The 10432-nt window shown below is 41.9% G+C and overlaps 1 protein-coding gene across 3 annotated transcripts; it reads right to left on the reverse strand.

Moving 5' to 3' along the window:
- Window positions 1-283: 283 nt before the first annotated feature.
- SLC35G1 (solute carrier family 35 member G1) lies at window positions 284-10178 on the reverse strand. 3 transcript variants are annotated; one of them, XM_024739565.1, is made up of 3 exons: window positions 9990-10178; window positions 5311-5491; window positions 284-3333 (listed from the first exon to the last, which is right to left on the reverse strand). In XM_024739565.1, the coding sequence occupies exons 1-3, from the start codon at window positions 10114-10116 to the stop codon at window positions 2595-2597; spliced, it is 1047 nt and encodes a 348-aa protein (XP_024595333.1). In that variant the 5' UTR covers window positions 10117-10178; the 3' UTR covers window positions 284-2594. The 3 variants fall into 3 exon arrangements, with proteins under 3 accessions (XP_024595333.1, XP_024595331.1, XP_024595332.1); XM_024739563.1 differs by having other exon boundaries at window positions 9939-10178; XM_024739564.1 differs by lacking the exon at window positions 9990-10178 and adding an exon at window positions 6808-7273.
- Window positions 10179-10432: the final 254 nt, after the last annotated feature.

The following is a 10432-nucleotide window of genomic DNA, read 5'->3' on the forward strand; positions in this document are numbered from 1 at the left end:
GACTTAGTAACAGATTAGCTATAGGAACAAAAGCTGCTCCAAGCTCTGAGGATCTAGAAAAATAAAGGCCTCACTGGAACATAAGATTAGGACCTTTATTTCTGAGACATTAGATTTGCTGTAACAGTATCAGAGAGACAGATAAATAATTTGAAACTTATTACATCATAACTGAATGGCCAGAGGTCAATCTCTTTAAGAAGTACATTTTGAAGCACATGGATGAAAAAAGAAATAAGGTATATTAGCTAGCACATATGCTATAATCATAAAAACCAAAATATAGTTTTCTTTCATATTAATTTTATTAGCAATTATAAAATAAAACCAGTTTATGAAAATAGTTCCCTTTTCAAGATATAGGAACTACAGTCTTTGCAAAATATACACACCCATAATTGTTACAATACATATCCTTGTATATACCCTGGACATTATAAAAGTATTTAAGAGTCACACCCTGTAAAAGTTGGGAGAAGAAACATTTTCTCCAACTTTGGTCATATATTGTGACATTCAAGCACTTAAACCACACTGTTGAAATAAAACATGTCTCTAGTGTACAGGCCCAAAGGCATTTAACTTTCAAGGTCCCATAGGTTCTTTTATTGTGCAAGGTAAAGAACCAGGAGAGGGTTCCCTGAGAGTTCATTTACCTTATGTAGCTCAAGCAGTGGTTTACTTTCCATACTTAATCATGGAACTAAAGGAGGGATCTTGGGCAAGTCCCCTCCCTAGCATCCCTAAACATGGAGCATGTCTCCTACAAGGGGACTCTAACCCTTGAGCCCTAAGACACTCTAATTCTATAATTATCTAACATACTTGCAAAATGATGCTTTTGCAACTCTAAACTCTAATATTGCAGATTAGGCTAAAGTTATAAAGATAGTGTGACTTTCCTAAATAGACCATTTAGGATTTATCTGGTGGGAAGCACTTGGGAAGATCAGCAAGCCAAAAATTTCCTCTTGGAACTACTGGAAAAGATCCTTTTCTCACCAAGGCATAAACCTCAGAAGCCCAAGTTCTTTCTTACTTAGGAAGAATTGTGATGAAACAGTGGGAAAGAGCCTATAATCTTTCAAATCTGTAGGCTTAAGATAAGAGCTCTGACACAGTAAGAGCTGGAGACCATTATAGCCTCACCAGTAAAGGGTTCACTGTGACAAAGAGCCATTTGCGTGTACTCTCTACTTCCTGATTAACCTCCCAAGGTTTCCTAAATATTACATTCTCTCTTTAACTGCAGAATACTGGCCTGATGAAGTTCCAGACATAAAATGTGTTGTTTGAATTCATGATGTTAGTATCATGGTGCAGCACTGACACTTAATATCATACTGATATCCTAGAATTTAACAGTGATTTTGTTTTCCTATTGAAGAAACTACAAAAATCAACCGACCATGGATTCACAGGTCTTTACATTTACTATATAACACGAAGCATTATTATATATAACTCCATAAGGGAAAAAGACTACAAAAAATAAGTTTACTAGGATTACTGTATTTTAAAAAGTAATTAAAAAAATATATACTCCAAAGTCCCCTAAGTATTTGGTTTAGAAGGTAAGAGAGGTATCTTAATAGGGTGAACCATAAGGAACTATGGTTTTTGTAAGTTAAAAAGGTAAAATCTCATCAATTTCTTATGGTTCAACCTAATAAAGCCCTGAGAAAATTTTATTTGGCATCACACCATAAATTCAAGGAGAATTTATAGAAAATCACATTTCTAGTATAGGGAAAACACTTCAGGATGGAAATGTGCACACTGGCCATGGCAAGATTTCTTTCTTATGATTTTTAAACACCTTAACTTAGAAAGTTAAGAAAAATTTAGTGGTTTCAAAAAAACAGAGGACAATTAGACTTACAGAATGTAGCTACAGATGGTAATGCCACTAAAACAGAAAACTATTAGCCAAATTTGGTGATTTAAAGATTTTTTTTAAGTTTATGTATGAAAATTTCAGCATTAGAGTGAAAAGGCACAAATATGGGTTAAAAGAATGACAATAATTTATAAAAGCCTTGAAAATAAGGCTAATTCATTTGTTTTATTAATACCATTAAGTAGGCACCTACTCCAGCTTTGGCCTCCTAAATGGGATTACATTTCAAATGAATTCTCAACACAACACTAATTATACAGCAGCATTATTATCAATAAGTTTCTTAGCCTCTACACTGCTAAAGGAGAATCTAAAATTTCTTCCCACCTATATCCCATCAGTACCAAAAATACACTTTTAAAAATTACATATATTTATACTTAAGAGTCATAAAAAATTGTGCAGTTTTTCTTCAACTAATGATGTGTTCTCTTACCAAATGCCACCCCAACAACCAAAGCCAAAACCAAAACCAAAAAATAACTGACACACACAAAAAATAATAATTGCTACACCCAACTGACTGGCTATCCTCAACTAATTAAAGACATACCATATTCAAAAATGGTACCTTAACTATGAAATGTATATAGTCAGTGAAGTAAATGCAGATTTTCCAGGTGTGTATGCGGGTGGTATGTCTCAACTGGGTGATGGTGTACTTTAAAGAAATATACATTTCAGCAGTGATGCTTTATTTGGAGCTCTGGTACCATTTACGAACGGCCGCTCCAATGCTACTGGCTACTACGCATAAGGAGCCACCCACTGTCCACCACGACGGCACATCATGAAAGAAAATAATCTGAAAGATAAAAGCGAAGACCACATCCATAGTCTTCATTAATGCTACTAGCCCTGCTTTTTCTATTTGAATGGCTTTTGCGAGAAACACCTGACCTCCCAAACCAAACAGCCCAATTAGTATGAGAAATAGCCTGTCCAACCCACAGTGCGGCAGACTCCACTCTCCTAATATAGAAAGGGCAATGATGCACTCGGTAAGGCCGGCTACTACATAATACCAAATGCTCAACATGTAGTCCACAGATGTCCCTATTTTCCGTAGGATAACTAAAGTCACGGCAGCAAACACAGCGTGTACAAGTGCTGCGAAAGCACCCTTCAGGTGAACTGAATAGTCTTTATCCGTCTCCACGACTTCGGAACCAAACAAAAATGGCGGCCTCACGATAAGGATCACTCCGGTGATTGTGAATGCAGTGAAGACAGCGTCCCAAGGGCTATACTTTTCCTTGAGAAATATGCAAGCAATTATAGACGTAAACACTGGACAGCTAAATGAGATAACCGTGGCGTCAGCGAGGGATGTTGACTGGTAGGCGTAGTATAAAAGGATCATGGCACTAGAACCAAGGACTCCTCTGAGAAGGAGGAAGATTCGTTGACCTTTGGGGCCTATAAACCCAGTTCTGTAAATTCAAAGGAAGGAATGCATATTAAATGAACTCGGTATTTGTTTTCAAATTACATTTTTAAATTAAGCATTATCTTAAAAGTCCTAACTATCAGAAAACAAGGCAATAGTAAATTAATTATGTCTACAACTATTATACACCTTTTAGAAAGTGTTTCCTAAATATAGCTAATGACATTAAAGTGTTCACAGTAGAATCAAAAATAGCACAAGAGAAATACATAAATAGTATAAGTCAGCAAATATAGATATTATTTTCCCTAGGTATAGGTACATGCCTGCAAAAAAGACAAAAAGGAAAATATACTGAAATGTTCATCATGGTTATATCTTAATAGGTCGACTCATAGGTAATTTTCCTTTCTATTTATTTTCCCCAAATTTTCTATAATGAAAAGTGTTATTTTTATAAATACAATTTCATTATTTAGCTGCCCTGTATAAGAAAACTTGGGAATGCGAGCGTGCATTCTCAATCTTAGTGAGTTTTTCTGTTACAGCTAAAAGCAATGCTAAAGTTTACTTCAGCCATTGAACATGAGACTACTTTTCATTGTTCTCCTTAGGAAAAGAGTTAAAATACGCTGGAAAAGAAACTGTAGCATTCGGATAAATATAATAACTGCTGCTCAAATGCTTTACAATTAAATATTTACGAAGCAGAGTACTGTGGAAGTTCCTGGCTAGGTGCGGCTCACTGGTCTGTGCCAGGGCTGGCCTCTTTAGAGCAGCGTCTAGGCTTGATATAGGGAGCCCTTGGTCTCTAGAGTTAGAAATGCAAGTGTGGTCACCTTTGGTCCATACTTTGGAAAGCTGAGAGTTTTTCATGATAGTGAAACATAAAATGGGCCAAAACAGATTAGTGCCAACAATTTAAGAAAATTCTTCTAAGTGCCTTCCGGCCAATACCTTTACTCCAAAATGGAGAGAATGATTGTGTTAGCGTCAGTGGTCTGTTGCCACCTTTAGACATTTCTGAAGTCTTACCTACCATCGTTTCCTAAAATATTGTGACTTGTCCACACCTACACGGGAATTTCTGACAATATTTCTGATCTTAGAGGATTTTCACCTTTTTCACCAAAGACTTGGGATAAGGAGTGAAACTATTCTAAGTAAATCTGCACTGAGTTATAGACACAAAGAGACTTTGGTAGCAAGTGACTGAAGCTTTTAATCTGGAGTTTAAGCATCTTTACCCAAAGAGAAAAAGAGCCAGACAGCCACCAGGAACCCAACAGGCGCTCCTCCCAGGCGTCTAAGTACACGGGGGTCTGTAGAGGTTACAACAGTGTCGGGGAGGTATAATTTTCACCTGGGGAGGGTGTGTGTATGGGGTCCATGTGGAAGGGGAAGGGAGGCTGGGCGGGGAGAGAAGAGTAAGGATGGGGACTACAGTTTTCGTACAGGGTAGAGGACAAAGGATATCATTCCCTCCAGTTTACAGATGAGGACGCTGAACAAGAAAAGAGCTAAAAAGGCCTTTCTCAAGATCCCCTTTCCCCTTTCCCATGGCACCCTAGTGGGAAGACCTAAATATTATTACTGTAACTTTCTGTCTGCCCTGGTAGGAGAGCAGCCTGTTCTACTTAAAGAAACCTCTGACACTAGGAGACACTACTGTTTCCTCCCGTTTACTTTTTTCTTCCAAATACTAGTTACGCCAAAGGAAAGAGGGAGGGTGGTACAAGATGGGGGGAATTGTACAAGGAAAGCTTTGTTCTCAAAATAGGGGGTGGTAAATAACTGAATCTCTTTCCCCTCCTTTGTTTGGGCATGTGGTTGGTGCTTATGAGAGCATCTTCTGTGGGTGGATCCTTGTGACTTTTCATTAATCTGAGCCAAAGGGTGTAGGGACTGGTAAATCTATGAGAGGGATAAAGCAGAGTCTGTAGAGTAGATAATTTAAGCAGGTCAAAAGATTTACAAACATTTATTAATACCTTCTACTTTGCAGGTAAGAAATACTTACTTTCTGTATATTAAGCATGGGATAATGATTAGCATTTGGAACACACATCGGAATGCACTAATTTCTACAGCGTGGATGTCTTGCACTTTTTTAACAAATAAAGAGCCCACTGAGAAGAGGAACGCAGACAATAATGTGTAAAACAAGCCAAGTCCAGGACAGGGTGCTTTCTTCTCAGCTTCTGAAAAAGATTAAATTCTGGTTAGTCCTTGCTTCCAAGGGTATGTTTAATCACTTTTACTTAGAAATTGAGAAAAATGGAACAATATTAATAGCTAACAGCCTACAAAAATTACCTCCTAAGCATATCCGTTCTCTGGATCTGAACCATTTTCCCCACGAAGAATAAAGAACCATAGACAAAGGGCAACAATTTAAACCTACCTTTTTAAAATGCAGTTCACCCTATAAAATGGATCTCTTTGTCTCACTGAAGACTCATCCCTCACTCCTAAAGTCAAAAGGAAGTAAAAAGCTTGCCAAGATGGTGAAAGAAATCTTTAAGAAATGCTTATCAAGATGGCTAGAGAAAAATGCTTCCAAGTGATATTTTATATCATCTCATTGGTGAACTCGGCTTTATGTAGAAAGTGTTCTTTTCGGAAAACAGGTCCTAACTGTGTGATATGGCTACTTCTTGATTAGCTGACTTCCCCCAGAAGCCTGTAAGCTCCTCCAGGGCTAAGTTCTCAGCTGCCCTGTTCAGGCCTGGCCCATGGAAGACCCTGAATAAATAATTGCTGAAGGAAATAATATAAGAAAATTTCGTGGAAAGATGTAGGGTCTAACACCACAGGCAAAAGCATAATCTGAGAAGGCTCTCTGTTTAGTTATTTTGAACAGTTAAGGAGATCTTAAAGTTTTCACGGTTTATGACTTATCTTCCACTTAGAACATAAACTCTTTGAGGCCAGGGGCTAGGTTATCTATCCCTCTGACTTAGTACTTAAAAGTGCTTAAAAGTGCTTAAAAATTAAAAAAAACAAAAAACAGGACTGCCATCTAATTCTTGGTTTGATCTGAACCAGGAAACTTCTGCTTTCTCTAGGGCATCAAGTATTCCATTAATGACAGTCTGTAGGAGCAGCCACTGCCTCTGTCTTAAACAGCTGCCTAAGACAGGAGTAGAACCTGCTTTCAATCTCACCCCCATCATTCAGAGGACAGCAAAATGCAACAGGGTAAGCAGAGAACTTAAAAGATAGGCCACACACTGAGGAATTTTTTTTTTTCTTTTTTGAAACGAACACAAAAACAAGGACAGAATAGGAAGGAAACACCGTACTGGCCCTTGTTAGTTAAGAGCATAGCAGAGGTGAAGGATGTGTAGGCACATGCAATTTGTAGTAAAACAAGGATTATCATTCCAATCTAGGAATTTACAATGGGTTACTCGGCCATAAAACAGTATTGCACAAAGTTTTTGTTTTAATGCCCTTTTCTGATAAACACAAACACCAGGTAATACATTTCAACATCCTCATGTTAATTAGATACCTTTGCCCACAAGTGACAAACAGTTTGCAAAGTGGGACCAAACTCTGAGGATGCACAATCTTCCTGGAGGTACACTACAGCCTTTGTAGTAAAAGATGCCATTCTGGTCAGTGGTCTCCACCTTTTCCTGTTCCAGGTGTACTGCTGAAGAGAATGACTTGGAGCTAGCAGTCATCACATAAAAGGTTATCCATTATAAGTACCCGAATCCTCCACGCTGTGTTCTATATCTATGTGCTCAGCTACTGTAGGAACCAAACTGCACATACCCACTCAGCCCATGAGAAGGAAGCTTTAGAAGACTTCCAAGTTAAGCACCACAAGGTACATGTATTGGCTCTGGTCAGCCTTAGAGGTCAGTTTCTGAAATTTCAGAATTCAGGTCCAAATAAAATAGTTTTCTTTCTATAAATTTATTTATTTTATTTATTTTTTATTTTTGGCTGTGTTGAGTCTTCATTGCTGTGGGCGGGCTTTCTCTAGTTGCGGTGAGCAGGGGCTACTCTGCATTGCGGTGTGCAGGCTTCTCATTGCGGTGGCTTCTCTTGTTGCGGAGCACGGGCTCTAGGCACATGGGCTTCAGTAGTTGTGGCTCGCGGGCTCTAGAGCGCAGGCTCAGTAGTTGTGGTGCACGGGCTTAGTTGCTCCGCAGCAGGTGGGATCTTCCCGGACCAGGGCTCGAACCTGTGTCCCCTGCATGGGCAGGCGTATTCTTAACCACTGTGCCACCAGGGAAGCCCCAAAATAGTTTTTCTTAAAAGAAACCCAATCCTTACATAGAACCTACACCCTCAGAAAGAACAGAATAGGAAGATCGAGGACAGAAAACATCTCCCTGGTCTATATTTCAAGGATCTTTGCCAACCTAAACTTTTTTTCCAGGAATATTTTAACTTAACATGATATTTTAACTCTTTTAAAACTTTAAGTTACAAGGCCTAGTTTAACTTGATTATTTGTTATAAGACTGAGGACTGGTTCTCCTCAGGCAGACCTCAGTCTCTTACAGAATAGTAATTTCAATTCTCTCTGTCAAAGGAGATGGACAAGAGAGTAGCATAATCCAAAGAGGCATCTGCCTATGTAATATGCTTCCATGATCATGTTCCACTGAAAACATATCTAATAATTTGGCAACTCTAAATAATTCAAGTTAAGTAAGTGGTCACAGTGCGATTTCCTGAGTCAGAAGAAAACTGAAAAGTTGCTCACTTTCTCTATCCTCTGCTTTAAACTGGTGATTCACTACCCAGGTTGGGAATTAGAATCAACTGAGGAACTTTTAAAACTTCAATGCCAGCCCTACCCTAGACCCACTGAAATAGGACCCCAGTCACTGTAAAAAGCTCTACTGGTTTCAGGGCCACTGCTACCCTAAGGAACTCACTCCTTCCAGGGGGATGTGAGGCACAGACTTAAGACAACTTCTTCTCCTTGCTTCAGTCTAAGACCCACACTGTCCCTCAAGAAAATAAACAGATGTCTTAGGATAGCTGTGTGCTGTCTGGGAAGGTTATCCAAGAATGTAAGAAAAATGGGTAACAGTTTCAACCTGAACTTGAAAATGAACTTTCTTGAGATAACCAATTGGGTTAAGAAGCTAAAATGATACTGTCACAAAGTTCAATAACCACAGTATGGTGTGGGGGGGTGTTAAAGTGTTTCTATGGCAATCCCATTTTTGGAATATTATCTGGTCACCTTATCTAAGTCTTATTATTAGCAACTTTCTTTGAAATTAAAAGACCCCTCAAGATTCTTAGGTGCAACTGCTTACGTAGGTTTTGCCACCTTCTGCCTGAAGTATGCCTCTTTGGTTCACAAACAGGGGAATCATTTAAAAGTTTGCAAGGACTAACTCAGCAGTCCATCGTAACAACATTCAGCCATAGGATGCCAAGATGAGAAACTGACTTCTTCAAAGCTGGACATCTGGTCAGCTCAGCTGAAGGTAACCCTTACATAAATAATCAGAAGCCTGATCATTTCTCTTAGCATTAAGGACAAAAATGCAGCAAGAACCATCTCCCTGGGGTTTGTCTCTCTACAAAATGTGTGAATTTTCTGACTCTCAAGAAGTGCAGACAGAAAGCGGGGTCAGCTAAGAGACATAGAAATCCCAGGTCACACTTAAGGGAGGTGATCCAGAGGATGAGGTGGTGCAGACTGTGTAATTTTGTCTTGAAAGGACATCTGCCTATTTCTGTTTTCTTTGAGGAAGCTGCTCCAGGTGGGTGGTGGAGTTTAAGGAGGAATGTGCTTGGGGCTAGGAGAAAGGGCTCTGGGCTGGGTCGCTAGCAAACTGGGATCCTATCCCTGGTGCTGCCCGGACCTGTGAAGTGTCTCATCCACACATGCTAGATCTTCGAAAAAACAAAACAAAACAAAAAAACCCTCCCAAAGCCCTCACCTTCCCAGGCCTCAATTTCATCATTTGTGAAAGGAAGACATTGAAAAAGATAAAGGGTTTCTCACACGGGGTCCCTGGCTTTGGAGGCGGGTCCGTGAACCTCTTACCCGTGTTTGTAAGATTGTGCCTCTGTCTCATTTTGCATCAGTTGCTACAAATTCCTTGTAACTCAAAAAGGTTAAGAACCAGAAGTAGTCCCACTCAACTCTGCCTTCCCAAGATTCTAAAACTCTGAGACAAACGTTTTTCTAGACTCGATGCTTTTCAACTTCCTCTTCAAGCAACACCGTTTACATTGAGATCAGTTTTCTTGCTTAGCTTCCTCCCAACCTCGGCCAGCTGCGGGATGGCCTTTCTCCCTGACTCCCAGTCTCGGGCAGGGCACACCGAACGGCAATCTGACTCCATGATCCTGCCCGCAACACTTTAATCACTTTAATTATAAGAACAGTTTCAGAATCCCAAATGGGTTCCAAAACAATCAGAAACTTTCTCCGCTCTTCCCACCGACGGGGGCGCGGGGGGCTTCTGCTTTACAGCCCGCACCCCCCACCGCCCCCAGGTGACAGCACGAGGGTGTTCACGAGCTCCGAGCAGGGTGGGAAGGGGGGGCGCGGTCCACACGGGGCCCCCGGCCGGCGGCTACGGGGACCCCCGCCGCTGGCGCCCGCCCGGTCCCCCACGGGCGAGACCCGCACCAGGGTCCGTGCGCCGCACTCACCCTGCTCCGCGCGCGAGCCGCACGGCAAGGAAGGACACTGCCAGCACCCACCGGGGCCGGGCGTCTCCGCTACCTCGGTGGCCGCCGACTCTTGCCTGGAGCCCGGGGGCGGGATGTCCACCAGCGGCAGCCCGGACTCCAGCCGCTTGGCGGCCCCAGTGTCGTCCACGGGCCGCATCGCCCAGCCGGCGATCTCCCCGCGGCCACCGCGGCGTCTGGCGCCGGCAGCCGCGGCTCCACTGCTCCGCTCTTCCGGCCCGCGGAGGTGGCGGTGCGGCGCATGCGCGTGCGGCCCTTTCGCCTCCCCACCCCCTCCACGGGGAACCGCGCTCGTCCTCTGCTACCCTCTCACCTTCAGGTCCCCGAGGGGAAGGCCGGCCGCCTCCCAGGTCAGCTGCGGTGCCCGGGCCTGGCCCCAAGGCGTCCACCCCTCTGCTGCAGTCTGGCTAGACTGGCGAGCGGCTTGGAGTCATCCTTGCCAAGGCACACTAGAC

Source organism: Neophocaena asiaeorientalis, unplaced genomic scaffold, assembly GCF_003031525.2.
Source record: "Neophocaena asiaeorientalis asiaeorientalis breed wild unplaced genomic scaffold, Neophocaena_asiaeorientalis_V1.1 scaffold597, whole genome shotgun sequence".
In the NCBI taxonomy this organism is placed as follows: domain Eukaryota; kingdom Metazoa; phylum Chordata; class Mammalia; order Artiodactyla; family Phocoenidae; genus Neophocaena; species Neophocaena asiaeorientalis.

Excerpts from the sequence above, each read along its gene's own strand:
- SLC35G1 (XM_024739563.1), bottom strand. The coding sequence starts at position 10,116 with ATGCGGCCCGTGGACGACACTGGGGCCGCCAAGCGGCTGGAGTCCGGG. Across the intron at positions 5,492-9,938 it reads CGGCTCGCGCGCGGAGCAGG|AAGCTGAGAAGAAAGCACCC; the intron begins GTGAGTGCGGCG and ends AATCTTTTTCAG. Across the intron at positions 3,334-5,310 it reads CCATGCTTAATATACAGAAA|AACTGGGTTTATAGGCCCCA; the intron begins GTAAGTATTTCT and ends TTGAATTTACAG.